At 44.3% G+C, this 19,088-nt stretch overlaps 2 protein-coding genes across 4 annotated transcripts in view; both read right to left on the minus strand.

Moving 5' to 3' along the window:
* LOC149306673 (gastrokine-1-like) overlaps window positions 1-5,620 on the minus strand; it is a 33,219-nt gene extending 27,599 nt beyond the window's left edge. For all 3 annotated transcript variants that reach the window (XR_016282293.1, XM_089537715.1, XM_089537716.1), the window contains exon 1: window positions 4,500-5,620. The gene's annotated coding sequence lies outside the window, so the exon portion shown is untranslated. The remainder of the gene's footprint in view (window positions 1-4,499) is intronic.
* Window positions 5,621-5,696: 76 nt separating this feature from the next.
* On the minus strand, window positions 5,697-18,973 carry ARHGAP25 (Rho GTPase activating protein 25). Its single transcript, XM_089537711.1, has 11 exons — window positions 18,663-18,973; window positions 15,905-16,107; window positions 14,219-14,306; window positions 13,601-13,711; window positions 10,551-10,758; window positions 10,194-10,326; window positions 9,230-9,303; window positions 8,614-8,735; window positions 8,032-8,234; window positions 6,759-7,351; window positions 5,697-5,994 (listed from the first exon to the last, which is right to left on the minus strand). The coding sequence occupies exons 1-11, from the start codon at window positions 18,721-18,723 to the stop codon at window positions 5,799-5,801; spliced, it is 1,992 nt and encodes a 663-aa protein (XP_089393837.1). The 5' UTR covers window positions 18,724-18,973; the 3' UTR covers window positions 5,697-5,798.
* Between the last annotated feature and the right edge of the window lie 115 nt (window positions 18,974-19,088).

Consider the following 19,088-nt stretch of genomic DNA (forward strand, 5'->3'; position numbering starts at 1 on the left):
CAAAGCTTCAAGTGGGAATTGCAACACGCACATTAAAATAAGGCAGTCCAGAGCAAAAAGCCTCCTATGGCATTGCCTAAATTTTAGATGCACTATCAATACAGTAATTGCAAATCTACATTGCCAACTCTACCCCTTTTGACACTTTCATACTACTATTCCCATTATCCTAAGCCAGCTCACAGTGTGCATCTATGCAATTTGACATTACTTTAAGTACTATAACTATGAAATCCTGGGATTTGTGGTTTTACAAGGTCTTTAGCCTTCTCTGCCAAAGAGGGCTGGTCCATCACCAGATCCCATCTGATCGTGGAAAGTAAGCTGGGTCAGCCCTGGTCCTAGTACTTGGATGGAAGAAGGAACTGGCAAAACCAACTCAGAGAATTCCTTACCTAGGAAAACCCTATAGAATCCACAGGGTCACCATAAGTGGATGGGCAACCTGAAGGCACATAGTATGTGACTTGCCCAAGATCACCTAATGAGTTTTTGTGGCTGAGCGAGGATTCGAACCCTGGTCTCCAGAGCTGTAGTCCAACACTCAAACCACTACACCTCGCTTAATACAATGCTGGAAATCCTGAAGAACCATTTCATTTAGGGAGAAGAATTCTTCTTTATAGGGTCAAGGGTCTCTTCTCCCACATAGCTATATCACTGTCTCACCATCACCTTCAATGGCACAGTCCGGGATGATGGGAACTGCAGTCCAACACACCCAGAGTGCAGTTAAATGGAGAAAGGCTGGTGTGAACCACTCTGGCGTCTTATTCCATTGCAAACGTCTGGCCCATTTAATTCAGCTCCTGAGGTCTTCCTCTTTAGCCTTGGAAGCAAGGGAAGACGTGCGCTACATGAATTCACACTCCCAGGCTCTCCATGGTTAGTTGTTGTGTTTCCCCCAACACATACAATTGGGTTCAACATTCTTGACTCCAGTCCAAGGTGGCTGGCAACCCACCCCTCACTGCACCCTCCCCAAGTTTCCAAACCTTCGTTTCCGAATGTACCCGAGGGTGTTGCTGACCTCAGAGCAACGGCAGCACTTGGTTGTAGCGGATCACAAGCGGAGCCTAATACTCAGCCTTATCTGGTCATTTCCAGCCAGGACGCTGTTCTGGAAGGATGCAGGAAACAGGCCTCCTTTTGGAAGAAGGTACAAACAGAACTGGAGGATTGAGAGAGATGCTAAAAGTCATGTAGTCTGACCCCTTGCCCAGCTAAAGCATTTTGGAGAGATGACCATCCAACCCCTGCTTAAAGATCTCCAAAAAGGAAAGTCCACTCTTTCCATCAGGAGAGCCTTCATAACATTATTCCAAAACCTCTTCTTACATATCGGTTGATTCTGGTCTTGTTCTTTGGTGCAACAGAAAACAAAGTTGTTTAATTGTCTACACATCAGCCCTTTAGATATTCATAGATACTGGCCAGAATCCTGTTAGGGACTTATTTCTTTGCATAGTTGCATTACATCCATATCCAGCAAAGGACTGATGATTCATAACTACCTAGCAAAGCTGGCAAAGTGACAGACGCGCAATTCGGGCACTTTTGCTTTTGCCCTATCTGCAATCCAGGAACTAGGTTTCTTTTTAATGCCTCTGCTAAGCTTGCTCTATCTTCTCTATCTTGCAGAAGCCTTGAAATACATACCAGGGAGAAAGGTTTCACCCGAAGGGCTTTTCCCCAAAGGGCTATTTTTCCATGTTTGGGGAGACTGCCTTTTTCTTCCTTGCAGGGAGACAATTCAAACCATTGCACAGGTTAGGAAAATCAAACCTCATGCATGCAGAAACAACTGGCCCAGTTTCCTTGGTGGGCTGAGGCTTGGGGAAGGTGCCACTTTGCGTACAGGACTATCATCTGTTACAGCTGGTGGGGCTTGTGAAAATCTGACTTATCGCGTGTAAAAGGACGGTGCGCCAGCTAGGCCCTTTTGACACCATTGTCTTGATAACAGGAACTGGGCACGAGGGCACAGGCGGCTCGGGTGGCCTCCGCTTGCCTTGCCATTGCTGCATCCAAAGATGCTATTTTCGGCCCGGCTGCTTTCTCAGGCCGAAGAACAGCTGGAACGAGGAGGAGAGGTGGCAAGGGCTTTGTCTTATTAAAGAAATTGGGACACACGTGAGGACGGATCTGGCACCACGTCCTGAGAACAAGCGCTGTTAATTTCCCCACCTTCCATTGCAACCTTTCCAATGTCTTCAAAAAGCCAAATGGGTGGGTTTATGGGGCACTGTATTTTATTGTATTTTAAAGTGTTTAACATTGTTGTAAGCCACCTCGATCTCATTGGAGAGGCGGGCTATTATTATTATTATTATTATTATTATTATTACTGCAATGTGGCAGCATTATTTTGCTGGGACGACACTGAACCTTTAATAAGTGGAGCCATGGGCACATATATAATCTCAACCTCCAAGTGAAGATTTTCAGCATAGAAACCTTGGTATTGAATCCATGCCAGGTTCTGGGCCAAATTTTAAAATGAGACGTCCAAATTGCTTGGCATCCAAAATAGGTTCAGCACCTTGGATGTTTCCTTGACATTCGAATTAAAACATGGAATGGATTCACTGCTCCACTGACATGGAGGTCACAGTCCTCCACTGCTTCCACACAGTTTTTCCAAGCAAATCCATCCACTTTGTCCAAACACAATAATAATTTATTAACATAGTTGTTTAAATTTTACGACTCGGGGGACCATGGGTCGATTCTGGCAAGAAGTCACACTCTCTCAGCCTCAATGGAAGGCAATGGCAAACCTCCTGTGACCAAATCTTGCCGAGAAAAGCCCAGGATAGGTTTGCCTTAGGGTTGCCATAAATCAAAAAACCTGAAGGCACACAATGTGGGGACATAGTAAAAGAATGAGCCATTGTGGTTGGAGTTTTGGATTCGGACCCTGGAGGGTTCAAGTCCACATCCAGCCATAGTAGCACTCTGGGGAAAGTCATACTCTTTCAGCCTCAGGGCAAGGCAATGGCAAGCCTTCTCTGAATTAATTTGTGCATGAAAGGTTTGGCGTTTGAAGCCTAGGAGTTTGTACTGTGAGGCCTGGTTTGGCATTTGAAGCCTAGGAGTTTATAGAGTGAGGCCTGGTTTGGGACTTGAGGCCTAGGAGTTTTTACTGTGAGGCCTGGTTTGCTGTTTGAAACCTAGGAGTTAATAGATTGAGGCCTGGTTTAGCGTTTGAAACCTAGGAGTTAGTAGATTGAGGCCTGGTTTGGGACTTGAAGCCTAGGAGTTAGTAGACTGAGGCCTGGTTTGGCATTTGAAGCCTAGGAGTTAGTAGACTGAGGCCTGGTTTGGCGTTTGAAGCCTAGGAGTTAGTAGATTGAGGCCTGGTTTGGGACTTGAAGCCTAGGAGTTAGTAGACTGAGGCCTGGTTTGGGACTTGAAGCCTAGGAGTTAGTAGACTGAGGCCTGGTTTGGCGTTTGAAGCCTAGGAGTTAGTAGATTGAGGCCTGGTTTGGGACTTGAAGCCTAGGAGTTAGTAGACTGAGGCCTGGTTTGGGACTTGAAGCCTAGGAGTTAGTAGACTGAGGCCTGGTTTGGCGTTTGAAACCTAGGAGTTAGTAGACTGAGGCCTGGTTTGGCGTTTGAAGCCTAGGAGTTAGTAGACTGAGGCCTGGTTTGGGACTTGAAGCCTAGGAGTTAGTAGACTGAGGCCTGGTTTGGCATTTGAAGCCTAGGAGTTAGTAGACTGAGGCCTGGTTTGGCGTTTGAAGCCTAGGAGTTAGTAGATTGAGGCCTGGTTTGGGACTTGAAGCCTAGGAGTTAGTAGACTGAGGCCTGGTTTGGGACTTGAAGCCTAGGAGTTAGTAGACTGAGGCCTGGTTTGGCGTTTGAAGCCTAGGAGTTAGTAGATTGAGGCCTGGTTTGGGACTTGAAGCCTAGGAGTTAGTAGACTGAGGCCTGGCTTGGGACTTGAAGCCTAGGAGTTAGTAGACTGAGGCCTGGTTTGGCGTTTGAAACCTAGGAGTTAGTAGACTGAGGCCTGGTTTGGCGTTTGAAACCTAGGAGTTAGTAGATTGAGGCCTGGTTTGGGACTTGAAGCCTAAGAGTTTTGTTATTATTATGTATATGGATTACGCTATTATTTCTTAGATTGTACTCCATGGGCAGGTTTTCTTTATCCATTTTATTGTCTGTATGTAAAGCGCTGTGTAAATCTACAACGCTATATAAATAAAGCACAATAATAGTTCGAAAACTATATGTATAAAAGTGACACTCCAAGACTTTTGGACAGTAACTTTGAAGAACTATGCTACGAAGACAGAGATCTGGCCTATAGCCACAGCAGCTGTGAGCGTTCACTGGGAAAAGAGGCACAAGGCGCACACAATACATCATGCTCGGAGGGCATGTTTTCATCTCGCCAGATGTTGTGGTGCATGTTTGAGGGAGGTCATTGCCCCAAAGCGATGGCCTCTCTCTAAATATAACCATTAGCAGCTCCATTTCCATGCTGACTTGACCTTCAGGCTGCAAAGCAAAGCTCCCTTTGCGCCTCGCCTTCTCACCAGCCCTGCAGACTTTTAAATGAGGAGCACAGAAAACCATTCAAGGAGGCGGGTTAGAAACCAGAACGATTTGACGCAAGTCTATCTACAAAGGAAATGAGGAGATTTCTAGTTTAGGCGAAAATATGGACACCAACGTGGCCTGGCCTCAGATCCTTTGGCAACTCATCCAGGCTGACTCCCATCATTTAAAAAATGTGCTACTGTTCTTTCCAGGAAAACATTTCAAACATGGAAACAGAACATACTTGTGGGACTTTCCACATCTGGGCAAGGAAATTGAAATGCACAAAGTTGAATGGGTGACACTTGGCTTGAAAGCAATACATGTGAAAAGGATCTAGGGCCTCATTCCCACTTACAAATAAAGCAGTTTATGATCCGAATTGTTGGATCGATTCGACATCGGAGCGTGGTTCACACCACATTTGCCCTGATCGCATTTTCTTGCTGCAAAATAAAACAAAACAACCCACTTGTGGTTCACATCGACAAACGAATCGATTCAAAATGGACCCGCTCTAGCCATTCAATTTAAATCGATTCCGATCCATGTCTGGTTCACACTCGCGCGGAATCAATTTATCCAAAAAGACACGGAAAATCAGTGTCAAACAGACGCGGGTTAAATGGATTTGGCGCATGGCACCCCTCTCAAGTGATTTTTCAAAACTTGCAGACCTTTTTGCGAACATTTTTCCACAAGAAAATGTTTTGTTTGCAAATATATTTTGTAGTTGGTTTTTTTGTTCAAACACAGTTTCTGCCAAATTCAGAATTTTTGGAGCTTTAGACATTTCTGAAGTTACATTGGAAATAGCTCTGTTTAAAAAAAAGCCTTGAGAGCATTACAGGCCACTGGGCTTTTTTTGTTCACAACAAAATGTCCATCAATTGAGCACCTTGAGATGTATATCCACTTTCTTCTGGTTGGATTTTATTGGGTGCTCCTTAGGTTTTGCTACCTTTGTCCTTGCTTGACTGCACAATTAAAACATGACACAGAAATAGCAATTTTACATGTCAAAACCACATGGCTAAAATTCTTACCAATGTCGTATTCTTCCCATCTAGGTTTCCCAGTCTCAGGAAACCCACTTTTCGACCAGGAAAAGAATATCATTTACATCCTTACCAACCATGTGTCCCAGTGTGATAATTCTGCAAAGGAAGAGCAGCCACCATGCAATGGCATGCCAACATTTCCCCAAATGGGAAACGGCTAGTTTAGACCCAGAGAGGCAATCCTTCTCTTCAGTTTTTTTTCGCGGACTGGATCATGGACTTCAAGGAGTCCTCTAGAAGCTTGTTTTTCTTCTCCATGTCATCCCTGGAAGACCTGATCTCCTGAAGCATCCGCTCCAACCCTGCAGATTTACTCCTTTCTTTCTCAGTCTCTTCTTTGAGCTTCACCACTTTCGCCCAGACTTCGTAGTTTTCCTTTTCAAGGCTGCAAAAGAAACAGAAAAAGGCATCAATAGTCCACTCTAATGAAATGAGGTGCATCTAATAATAATAATAATAATAATAATAATAATTTATATCCCGCCTCTCCGGTTCAATCGAGGTGGCTTACAGCATAGGCAAAAATACAATATAGAATAAAATCCATTATCCCTCCCTTACAATTGTGGAGCGCTCTCTCCATCCCAGATGCCCAGTTGGCACTAACACTGATTGCCACCAAATTGACTTCAATGTGGAAACCTACTTAGCTCAACAGGAGGCAGCAAGAGGGCTTTGGGTAACCTTAAACTGGGACTTTCAGCCTATGTATATCGGTTCCAAACTACAAGAACTCCAGAGTTCAAATGTAGTAAGCAAACATTCACAAAATTTATTGGGAGAGAGATAGTATGATTTAGTGGTTTGGGTGTTGGACTAGGATGGAGACCAGGGTTCAAATCTCTGCCATGGAAACCCATTGGGTGACACTGGGCACATCACATACTCTCAGCCCCTTTGTAAACCTTGTTTACAAAACCCTAAGAAAGGATGGCCCTTTTTGTTGGAGCCAGGGTATTGTAACGGTTTGAATTTAGGACTGGGACTCTAAGCCCTGCTGAGTAAATCTTGTCAAGGAAACTCTTGAAGAGAGTTGCCATAAGGTCAACCTGAAGTCACATTTAGTTGGAATTAGGATTGTTTCTGATGCAAATTTGGAACAGGGAGTTGCAAGGATGTCAAGTTTGAAAGACAAAGAGAACCAGATACCTCCTAATTTGCTCCTCATAGTCTTTTCTCTGTGCCTCCATCTCCTCTTTCAGCTCTACAATCATCTTCCTGAGTAACTCAGGGTCTTCTGGGTGGCAACCCTTGTCTTCAGGGTCAGGATCTGGATCCGTGGGACCATTTTGCCCAGGACTGACCGTTTCGCTCGGCTGAAAATCATCTCCTGGTTCCGCGCTTCCTTGAGGCAATGGACCCTCTCCCTCTTGAGTCTGTTTCTTGCTTTCCTGCACAGAACAGGTGGCATTTGACGCTTGAGGGAAATGCAAGAACTTGGAAAGCCCTTGTGACAATGTCCTCTTGTGTCCACCTCCGGAGGAAATAGGACCGGACTGGACCAGGGAAGATGTCGATGTCCAAAAGCTGCTGTTAAAAATGTCGTTTCTGGCTATGCTTTGGTCCCCTCGGTTGGACGAAACGTCCCCAAAACATTTCCGGTTGGGAAGGGTCTGAGTCCTTTTCCGAGTCTGGCTGTTCCAGGAGTCCATTGCCTCTTTGGGTCGGAGTTCCCCATTATCTTCTGCCAATGGATCTCTCCTGTCAGCCGGTTTGGAGCTGGAAGATTCTAGATCGTCTTTCTGAAAGCAAAATTGGAAACTGTATTGAGTATTTCATTTACCTCTTGTCTTTATTCATTCCAGTATGGGACCTAGGTAGCATAGATAGCTCAAACTCCTACACCACAATGGCTCTTTGTGTACGGAAGCTTACACTTCCATAAAACAACAACAGTGTGCCAGCCAATATATTTTCACAGGAATCAATATATTTAAACCCAATATATTTTCACAGGAATTGACATATTTCACCCCAAATCCCCATTTTCTGAGCAAGACAACAGGTGTAGTGGTTTGAGCATTGGACTACAACTCTAGAGACCAGGGCTCAAATTCCCGATTAGCCATAGAAACTCAACTTGAGTAAGTTACACTCTCTCAGCCTCAAAGGAAGACAAAGTCAAACCCCCTTTGGAACAAATCTTGCCAAGAAAACCCTGTGATACGTTCGCCTCAGGGGTGGTCCTAAGTTGGAAACGACTTGAAGGCACTTAATAGCAACCCATTTTCTGGCCCAAAATATGTTTTCTGTGCCAGAAAAGGCCAAATAATTTTTCCATAAAGGCCTCCTAAAGTATGAATAGTGCTCAAAAACTGTAAAGAAGCCCTTGCATTCTCACCGAGTGGAGAGAAAATGGATGAGGTTATTGAATGCAGGAATGAAAAATGAGCCAAGAGTTGCATCCCTAAGGGACACTCACCGCTTCCCAAAGGGTCCGAATCTCACTCCTGGATGTGAGTGGCGTTTGCACAGCATCCCAGCCGACCGTGTTACGTGGCACCGGAGATTTCTTGGAATCGTTCTTCTGGGGAGGTGGGGAAGGCGCCGTGTCTTTGGAAGGGGGAAAGAGCTTTTCATGCTCACTGATCATGGCTGTCATCACTTTCTGGATCTGTGGGGTACCTACAAAAAAGGACAACAACACAAGTCCACATTAAAGCGAAGAGGAGAGGGAGAAATCAAGCAGCAACTTTAAGACTAGCTGATTTGTATTTCAACATGTGGATATCAATTCAATTCCTCTGATATTAATATTAAAGTGATATTAAAGCCTTAGGTTATTAAGCATATCTATATTGTTATGGGAACGGGATAGACTGTAACAGAATGCAGGAACATGCAAATCATAACTCTCCTTCCAAGGGATCTCTTGCGCAGTTGCAGAGAATGCAGCAGAAGTTCTCTTTAATGCAAACAGGTTGTGCACACTTTGCTACAAAATATAGCACCCCTTTAAGCAACCACAAGCTCTGAAAAGCCTGCTTGAAGAAAGCCATGGCACCTTTCATGATGGTCACAGGATCCTCCATCTTGGGCCTGATGAGGTTGACGCCAAACACGGTCGCCAGGTTCTCCACGCTCATCTTGTTGGTTGTTGAACACAGCTGGATTTCATTCAGGAACCTGCCAGAAAGCAAGGGCAAAAAAGAAGGAAAAACTACTCTTACAAACTGATAGGATATATATTTAAAACACACACAACACACAACCTCCTAATATTGACCTGTGCAAAGTCTGGAAAAGTACTGTAAAATGTTTTGAAACTACAAGTCTAAAGGAGTTCCATCTCCCTAGATATGTCAGATAGAATAATCCTTTCATTTCACTGTGATCTGGAAAGAGACCCTTAGCTAAGATTCCTGTCTTAGTTTCCAAATAGGAAAATACATTTTCTTTGTCTATCTTTGTGTTTGAAGGACCAGCTGTGAGCAATTGTGGCTGGCACTTAATGCATAATGCCATTCCTGGGTGCCAGAAAACCCCAACCTTGATTTAGGTGCTTGATGGGGAAACAGGATGCAAGAAACACAAGTGAGAATTGCAACTGAATTGTTGCCATACAGAGTTCCCAAATTTAAAATGGCCAGCTATGGAGGAGGCATCAGTGAAGAACCTACCTGCAGATATAGCTGAGAAGGTTGTAATTGTCTTGGGGTAAGAGCGCCAGCTGCTTCGCCAACTGTTCATGGCCCTAGAAGAATATCAAGATGGATTTTCAACGGTCATTAAACATGTGTGCCAGAATAAAATATCATCAGCGTTGTATTTTGGCATTTCCTCCTGGCATTTTAGTGATATCTCCTGACACTTGTCTAATTTCTTTGACTAATCTCTTTATAGCTGTCGTTCCAAGTCCATCTGGAATGTGGTCCTCCTTTTCCCTTACTGTCTTCTACCTTACCAAGAATCATTCTCTTTTCTAGGGAGTCCTGTCTTCTCGTGATATGGCCAAAGTATAACAGTCACAGTTTAGTCACTCTGACAGCTTGATTCGCACTTAGACCTATTTATTTGTCTTTTTGGCACTCCAAGCTATCTGCAGAACTCTCCTCCAGCATCACATCTCAAATGAGCTTATTTTCTTCCTATTGGCTTTCTTTGGTGTCTTTTGGAGCTTTCACAACCATTCATTGAAATGGGAAATACAGTTGTCCTTCTGTAGCCATGGATTCTTTATCCATGGATTCAAGCATCCACATCTTGAAAACATTCCAAAAATATACAAATTCCCAAAAGCAAACCTTGATTTTGCCATTTAAATCAGGGACCCATCTTACTATAAGGGAACTATAGGGCAATATGGATTTTGATATCCACGGAGGTCCTGGAACCAAACCCCATTGGATATTTAAGGTTTGCCGTACAGTCGTATTGTGTCTTGGCTTATGCTTTTAATGCACTCTGTTGAATAGTGCTATCTATGTGCTAAATTTTTCAAACAAAATCCAAAATGGCATGCCCCTTCCTCACTTTATCCATCGCTCCATGAATACAGATCTTGGGGGAAAGTTGGAAGTGTGCCATCAATAGAGGATTTCATTGGGCCCATAAGCAGTCAGAGAAGGATAGGTTATCTAATACCTTGGCCTCATCAGCCGATAGAAGTTGTCCGCACAAAAGGAAGTCTTCGTATTGTGTACAAGGCACAACTGGTTCAGGAAGTTCCCGGAGATAAAGTTTGAGCAAAGAAGCCACTGTGTGAACATCAGTATCTCTGCAAAAGGAAAGGATGCATTAGGTGTGCATAGTATCCATAATGAGTTAGATGGAGAATAAGAGTTACATATCCATTTCCCCCTTCTTCATCAGATTAAAACGTAACTTGGGAAAAAGGGACCATTTTTTGGATTACAGTCTCTAGGAAGAAAACGACTGCCCAGCTGCTGTGCTGAACTTGCCGGAGCCTCCTTCCATAACCGTGAGAAAGATGCCACCTACTGGTCAAAGGAGGGCCTCTGTCCGTCGTCAAAGGCGTCCCGCAGCTGCTTCACAAGGTTGTCTTGGCCGGGGAGCCGGAAGATCCCTTCTTCCTTAAGGCCATGCGTCCTGATGAACTCCGCACATTTCTCAACCAATATGGGAACAGGATGCTGACCAAATCTCTGCTCGTAGATCATGGTTTCTACCAGCTGTTGGCCAAAAACCACTGCACCCAAAAAAAGAAGACGTACAAGAGAGAAAAACTAAGATAGGGTCTCAAAATGGTCATATCCTAGAAATGTAATATTTAAACTTCAGCTTGGAAACAACTACAGTGGGCCCTCCACATTCGCTGGGGTTAGGTTTGCAGGGTCCCAATGAGATAACACCTCTCTAGGAATCTCTAGGTCCTCCAGTGCAATTCTGTGGCCAATATTTGGCAGACGCTGACCATAAAATTGCTCTATTATTAGAGAAGTGTCTCCTCTAGGAATCTCTATGTTCTCCAGTGTGAGGAGAATGATCAACATTTGGCAGAGTTACATTGGAGGACCTAGAGGTTTGTAGGACTTTATCACACGGGAGGCAAGCGCTTGCATCCTATGACTAATTAAATCCTGTAAATATCCCATGAATATTCCGCAAGAGTGGGACTGTTTTCAAATGACGTTGTGCAACTCTGCCATTATTCTGGCATTATCCCATGAATAAGGCAGCTTTTTATTCACGGGAAAATTGAAAAGACTAAATGTTGTTCTTTCCAAATTTATTTTGGAGATTCGTCCACAGCTTATTGTCTTCTTTTGCACATTTTCTTTCCTGTGCACACAAAACCTGCTTTTGCACAGTTAGTCTCAAAGGTGCCACAAGATCTCTTTGCATACCATTTACTATTAATAACTTCCTAATATCTGGTTCAAGTCAGGATTAGAGGTAAAGGGTAGCCCTCCAATTGTCACTGGACTGAAACTCCTATCATCCACAGGCACCATAGCCCATGAGGAGGACTGTAGCCCAATATTAGTTCCTCAGCCCTGATTTAAACTGAGCTTCAGTCTACAGATTAGAGGCGAGATCTGAACCAGGGACCTGCCTCCTGGGATCCCACAACTCTGTCTCTTCATCCACAGCAGAAAGCATGCCAGCAGATTTCCGCTTATCTCAGTGCATTAGTGCAAAAGGCCATGATTTATAGTTTACTTTCAGGACTTGGCCGGTAGATTTCTCCCGCATGCAGAGAGTGAGTCTTGCTGCATTTTTCCTGCATTGCTGCAGCTTCAGGATTAAGGAGGTTTTGCACAGCAAAATCTCGGGGGGATGATTAGATGGGATCCAGAGAAGACAACACCGGTCCTAAAACTTTCACACACCAAACATGCAAGTTCTCACACATGTATAAGAAAGTGGTGGTACCTGTCCGTCGGGGCAGAGGTTTCCTCTTCCTGAACTCCCAGCAAAAGAACATCCCTAGAAGCGGAGAGCAGTAACACAGCTCCCAACCCTTCATCTGGAGCTCAGGAGGTCAAAGGATGGGCAGAGAAACCCACTTTCACCCAACAACTTCTTCTGAAAAGGACACCAGGAAAGTGATCCTCCTGAGCCTCCTTTATGCCTCTTTCCTCTCTCCAAAGTGGCATCCCTTTTGCACATGCTTTTCATTCAAGAACCTCAAAAGCCTGGTCAGCCCTTTCTATTTCAGGTCCAGTGGAAAGGAGGAACAGGGAGGGACTGGAGGGCTTGCGCACAACAGTCCACTTTACTGAGAGCAATCTGGGCTGCTTTTAGAGAGCCATCATAAACCTGTCAATGTGCAAGATTAATGGCTCCTTTCCCAGGCTCCTTGCTTCACATCTACGGCTCCCTTTCAAGCAGCAAATGCCGACTGGGAAAAAGAATAAGAGCTGCTCCTTTCCATGCCATTTCTTCATTTCTTTGGGCACTCGGCGAATAAAAGAGGCCTGTTCCGGGGGGGAAATTGGGCTGCGTGACCCGAGATTGCTCCTCGCTATGGGCCCCGAAATCACGGCACAGCCTTGAAAGGAGTTTTGATGCAACCGATTGCGTGGTTCTAATGTATACAGCTCTCTGCAAAAAGTTAACATGTTCGGTGGCAGGGAAACCAGAGGTTGAAGTTCTCTCCGCTGAAGTGCCACAGCATCCGTGGTTAAAATCCTGATCGCTCTTAATCCGAAAGCCCCACGCCTGCGATTCATTCAAGGCCCACAACAATGAGTGACTGGTAGATCCCCTTCTCAATGGACTCTTCATATAAGCGTCTGGGGAAGTCTGGGCCACCTGCCAGTATCAGGAACGTGCATCTCGGTGGCAACACATCAGGGCTCCCTACTTGTGTAAAGCACTACGATGGCCTCTCCTGGCCAGGACTAAACTCATTACAAACCATGTCTTTTCATTTTTAAGGTTCTCAGGGTGCTTCCAGGCTGGTTTACATAATTGTGAGTTCTCCCAATATGATTCCTTGGGTTTGCCAGTTGCAAAAAAAGCATGCACTCTCACTTAAAGAATAACCAACAGAAGATTTTTGGAAAGAATGGAGGCTGTTTATGGACTTTTTGAGCAAGAAGAATAGTAATGGTGAAATAATTTGGGGTTGGGGTACTATGGTAGAATTATAGAGGGCATGTTTACATCAACAGGAAAATTTATGTTCAGGTTACCCCAGTTTGCAGAACCCATAGACTTGTCTACATACACCGAGATGAATTTGAGAGACTTCCTGGGTGAACTTGGGCTAGTCACATTCTCTTAGAGGAAAGCAATGACAAACCTCTGGACAAATCTTACCAAGAAAACCACATAATAAGGTCAACCAAAACTGCCAGTTTTGCATTTCTATGGCTATTCATACAGTCTGATTATAAAGATTCTTCCTGGGCAACACTTCACTCCATGCATCTGAGGAAAGAGACCAAGTCTATGAAAGCTTATGTTCAACTTCTTTTGTATAGTTAGTCTGAAAAGTGCCAAAGATCCCTTTGCATAGGGTCAACCTAAGTTTGACTCAACTTGAAGTCACATAACAAGTTGTTAACAACATTCTTCTTTACCTCCCAATGAAGATCCCACTGCCCTGCGGAGGAATTTGACCCACTCCTCCATGTCAGTCTGGGAGCTGGCCATCAGGACGCAGGAGTCTTGCCCAGTTCGACTCTGGTCTGCTGAGATGCCAAAAAGAAGGGAGAGAGAAGGAAAATAAAAGATACATTCAAAGAGCAGGAGAAAATGCCAAGTATTGATTACTTTCTCTGCTAAGTAATATGTTTTCCCCAACAAGCTTTTATCTCTTTGAGAAGTACGGCAGAAGCTCACTAGAAGAGACTCCCACACCATTTCCAAACAGATAAATGCACTTCAATAGAGATAATGGGTGGCATCATGTTGTCAGGGGCTTGCACATGTGTAAGCTTCCTTACACATGTGGCTGGCCATTCCATAACATCTGTCTTCAGCTGAAAGTTTTGGAGGCTGAGCATGTGGTGCCACTGCACATGACACATGCAGATGTTCACTTAGCATTGCCATTGTGCATTTCCCATTTCTTTGCATCTGAACAGGGCTCCTCTGTGCTGCACAATACCAACTGAACCTGTTTTTCAGTGCCAGATGTAGCCAAAATTGTTCCAGACCCGACCTCTAATCTTTTCGTGCCACTAATTGCAACAAACCTGGGATGATTTCAAAGATAAACTTTCCAACTTCATCCAATGTGGCTCCCACTTCTTTGATGGTGCTGCCATGAAGTTGCACTAGACCCTGGGAGCAAAAAGTAGCAACAACTGTGAAACTGCCACTGAAACACAAATTATTATGGCTTGAATTCTATGGGATAATCCCAAACAGAGCAGCCAATGGCTCCCAACATATGTTCAAGTTTTTTAATTGAACATTTAACATTCATTCATTTAAGACGGCATAAACACATGAAACGATCCTACGCTGGATCAGGCAGAAGAAGGGGCAAGATTCTCAGAGGATTTTTATATCAATCCATGGCGAGAGGCAGGTAAAAAATAATAATAATATCTTTGTTTACTGTCTCTACTTAGTAATTTAGCATTTTGCATTGACTATAGAGGTATGTGATCAAAGATGATAGATAGATAGATAGATAGATAGATAGATAGATAGATAGATAGAATTTTGCACCAACTGTGGTAGTGAGTGTGCAATGGCTGACAGACAGGCAAAAAGACAGATGTCCTGTGTATTGTTGGCACATTATGGTAGACTTTGCAAAGTTAGCATCCCACTTGGAGAAGAACACTTTGTGAAACTGAAAGATATAGCGGCGTTGGTCTGGAAAATCAGTCTGCAAAGGGATATTTGTAGCACTTTTGAGACTGAAAGAAAGAAGTTGGTTGCATGAGCTTTCCTAGACTTGAGTCTACAAAAGCTCATACTACCAACTCCTCTCTTTCATTTAGTCTCGAAGGTACTATGAGATCCTTTGGACCCTCAGAGAAGTAGCTTACCACTTTCCCACATTAAAGCTGCAGCACCAGCCATTCTCAGCTATGGGCGTCATAACCAAATATGTGGGGCAAGGACTATGGGGAGAAATGTGTCGCAGCCACAGGAAGCCTTGTGGGCAAAGTCACAGAAGAGAGGAGGAGTGGTTGAAAGAAACTGGCCAAGGCAGAGCCATGTGGATGTGGGGAAAACTAATGAGAAGAAGAAGCGAAATCAGAAGAGAGGAACCAAATCAGGATGTAAAAGGAGGGTGGGGAGTCTGAAACACGGAGGCTTCAAGTCAATTGCAATGAGTTGTCCTTTCAGGGCATGGTTGCCAAGCTTTTAGAGTTCACTGCTCTTGTGCCTAATGCACAAGACAGTTGCTTTTTGGAATTTATACTTTTTTGGGAATATTTTCAAGTTGTGAATGCTTGAATCCATGGATAAGAAAATCCATGGATAAAGAGGGCCAACTGTATATGAATGAAAGCTTGGAATCTGGGGCAAACGATGATCCAAACTGGTACCAGTCTGCATGCCAAGAATCCAGGTAAAACCTGGCTATCCAGGCAATATGGCAACTCTAATCTAGGAGACCCATACAAAAGACGAATCCAGTCATTGTTTGTAGAAAAAGCACAGCCCAATTGCAGTAGGGAAGAAGGTGACAATAAGAGGATGAGGGCCACATTTGGCCCCAGGGCTTTACTTTGCCGATCCCTCCTCCAGTGTAAGAAGAAAAAGGAGTATAAACAAGGGGTAGGGATAATGCAATGTGGTTGACCCCAAGGAGGAGAGAGAAACTTGAGCATCCAAAAGCAGTGGGGAAAGTGGGATTGCGGAGGATTAACTGGGGCTGCCAACTGGGGACAGTGGGAGGATGGTGCCTCTCCTGTTACCTGTGGCTTGAGGTCGTCTTCATCCTTGAAGTAATACAGGTGTTGCCCTTTCAAGACAAAGTACCGCTGCTGCCAGTTTTTGACGATGGAGCGCTGCTTCTTCAACCATCCGGCTTTGAGGGGCCGCTCCAGTGTCTTGGAGGGAAAGAACCACGTGCCGCCGGAGCCCTTCGCTTCGACCGCCATCATGCTCTGAGAGCGAACTAAGGAGGGGGGAAATGGAGTCAACTTGAGCAAAAACGATTCTCGCCAAAGCAAAGGAACAGCTGGAGCAATGCAGCAAAGACTTAAAGGAGGGATCCCTTGGTCCCCAAGCGCCTTGCAAGCAGAAACAGATCCACCATTGCTTCTCCAAAGCAAAGCAAAAACGAAGGCGTCGAGAAAGAAAAATGGAGATCTTCTGACAGCTGGGCCCAAGTCGCATTTTTTTATTTTTAAAAGAAAGGAAATGATCAAGAGATTTGGCCGAATGGACTTCCTTTTTCCTGTGGGGGCGGCATCCTTTTGCAAGCAAGAAAAGAAACCAGAATGGCTCCCCAGGGGCTTTGAGACTTCGATACCGAAAGTGGGGACAAACAACTTTAGCCGGCTTTGGAGCCAAAGCAGCTCCTGGGGAAAAATAAATTGTGATAATACGTTAATATCCAAAAATTATAAATACCCGAATGGTTGAGAAACCTCACTGTCAGCCCCTCTTTTGTTCAAAGGGGAACGCAGCGTGTATTATTTCCAATCCTAAAAGCTGTGGTTGATTTGTTTATGAAGCCTCTGAAGCAACATCCTCTCTGGATGAAAACAGACTCATTATAATGAGAGCCAGCAACAGTGGCTTGACTGCTGGAGGCTTTCTTTTTTAATCCAAAACTAATCCCCACTCATTTTGACTGGTAGAAATCAAAGACACAGCCCCGTTAGTTTGGAAAATCAATCTGCAAAGGGATCTTGTAGCACCTTTGGGACTAAATGAGAGAAAAGAAGCCGATAGCATGAGCTTTTGTAGACTTGTGTCTACTTCTTCAGATGCAGGGAGTGGAAGCTGGCTGTGTGTGAGAAGGACAATTGAAATGCAAAACTTTGCAGCCCTGGAAATGAAGTGACAAGTTCAAGTTTTAACCATGGTTAGTGGAGGACAAAGGCCGGAGGAAGGATGTTGCCTAAAGCCAAGGAGAGTAGATAACCATAGGAATGGATATTGATAACCAAATAGAGATGTGATGAACTGGTCAAGGGTGCCCTTATGGGGATGAAGGGTTAGATAGTGTTGAAATGTGAGCCATGTGCCAAGAAACCATTATTTCTGTTCAACCCACGGTTGACAGACTGCAGTTTGTGGATATATTCCCATTCTGCCACTTCTCTTTCCAACCTTCCTTTGCAGGTCTTTTGTTGGTTCTCCTTGGCCACGGATTCTTTATCCACAGATTCAAGCATCAGCAGATTGAAAATACTTTGCCATTTTATATAAAGGACACCATTTTACCATGCCACTGTATTTAATAGGGCTTGAGCATCCACAGATTTTGTTATTCATGAAGGGTCCTGGAACCAAACCCCAGCAGATACTAAGGGCCCACTGAAGTAGTAGTAGTAGTAGTAATACCCTATTATACATAACAGGGTTTGAGCATCCATGGATTTTGGTATCCATTGAGGGTCCTAGAACCAAATCCCAGTGGACACCAAGAGCCTACTGGGGTAGTAGTAGTAGTAGAATAGTAATAATATCCCATTGTATATAATGGGGTTTGAGCATCTATGGATATTGTTATCCATGGGGCCCAGGAACCAAACCACAGTGGATACCAAGGGCCCACTGTAGTAGTAGCATTATTAATAATAGTAATAATACCCCATTGTATATAATGGGGTTTAAGCATCCATGGTTTTTTGTATCCACAGAGGTTCCTGGAACCAAACCCCAGTGGATACCAAGGGCCCACTGTAGTAGTAGTAATAGTAATAATAACAATAATACCACATTGTAAATAATAGGGTTTGAGCATCCATGGATTTGTTACCCACGGGAATCCTAGAACCAAACCCTAGTGGATACCACTATAGTAGCAGTAGTAATAATAGTAATAATACTGCATTGTATATAACAGGGTTTGAGCATCCATGGATTTTGGGGTCCAGAGGGTCCTAGAACCAAACCCCAGTAGATACCAAGGGCCCACTGTACTAGCAGCTATGCAGAGCCAGGGAATGTCCGCTGTGTTGCTCATTTGCAAAATTAATGAGCAATAAGAATAATAAAAAAGCTCCCTGTTAGAAGAATTGGAAGCAGAAACCCTCCAAATCTGCAATACTATCATATCTGGTGGCAGATGAGCAGAAATCACAGGGTTTGAGTGTGTCCCAAATAAGGAAACTCAGCACCAAAAGCGATCAGGAGATCTTGCACGCATGACTCCTCTGGGGCGACAGCCCTGTAGACAAATGTCTCTGGGTCAGTAGAGAAAGTTTGCATAGGGCACCAAGAAGGGGTTTCATTTTGGAGAGGTTATTATGAAACTTAAACGGTATGCCCAGGGCATTAAGAAGGAGCGGAGGTGGCAAGGAAGGAAGCGGTGACACACAGACAGATAGTGCTTAGTGCTGGACAAGGCCCAGAGGAAAGATCTGAGTTCAAGATCTCTTCCCACCCATGCATTTCCCTGGGTAGCTTTCTCCCCATATAACCTCTCTTTGCAAGAGGATTCTATGGGAGTCAAGGGGTAAGGGGTCGGGATAAAATAAAACGTAATAACGGCAGTACCTATTTTGGACATGTCCATCTTCAGGCTGAAGTCCCAGCTCCGCGGCAGCTTGAGAGACATCCCAGCTCCACCTGCGAGAAGAAGGTCTTTGTGGCCACGTCCGAATTACGGCTCTTGTTCACAAATCTCGCCGTTTGTGCGCAGCGGGTGATTTTTTAAAACACATTCTTCTCTGCTCACTTGGGGAAAGAAAAGGCAAGTCTCGTCGGTTTGCCACCAACTTCCTCTTCACCAGCGTGTGATCCTTCGTCGGAAACCCATAGAAGGACTTCTTTCTTTTAAGATATATATATATATATCTTGCTCTTCCAAATTTCGGTTCCTTTGGCGATTCCCTTAGTCCTCAGCAGCCTTTCAGGATGTTGCCAAGATGCAGAGTTTTGCATGCATTGTTGTTGTCATTTTACAGACCCAAATCCACTCTG

This window comes from Sceloporus occidentalis, unplaced genomic scaffold (genome assembly GCF_023333645.1).
Source record: "Sceloporus occidentalis isolate IW3139 unplaced genomic scaffold, rSceOcc1.0.p SCAF_9, whole genome shotgun sequence".
Taxonomy (NCBI): Eukaryota; Metazoa; Chordata; class Lepidosauria; order Squamata; family Phrynosomatidae; genus Sceloporus; species Sceloporus occidentalis.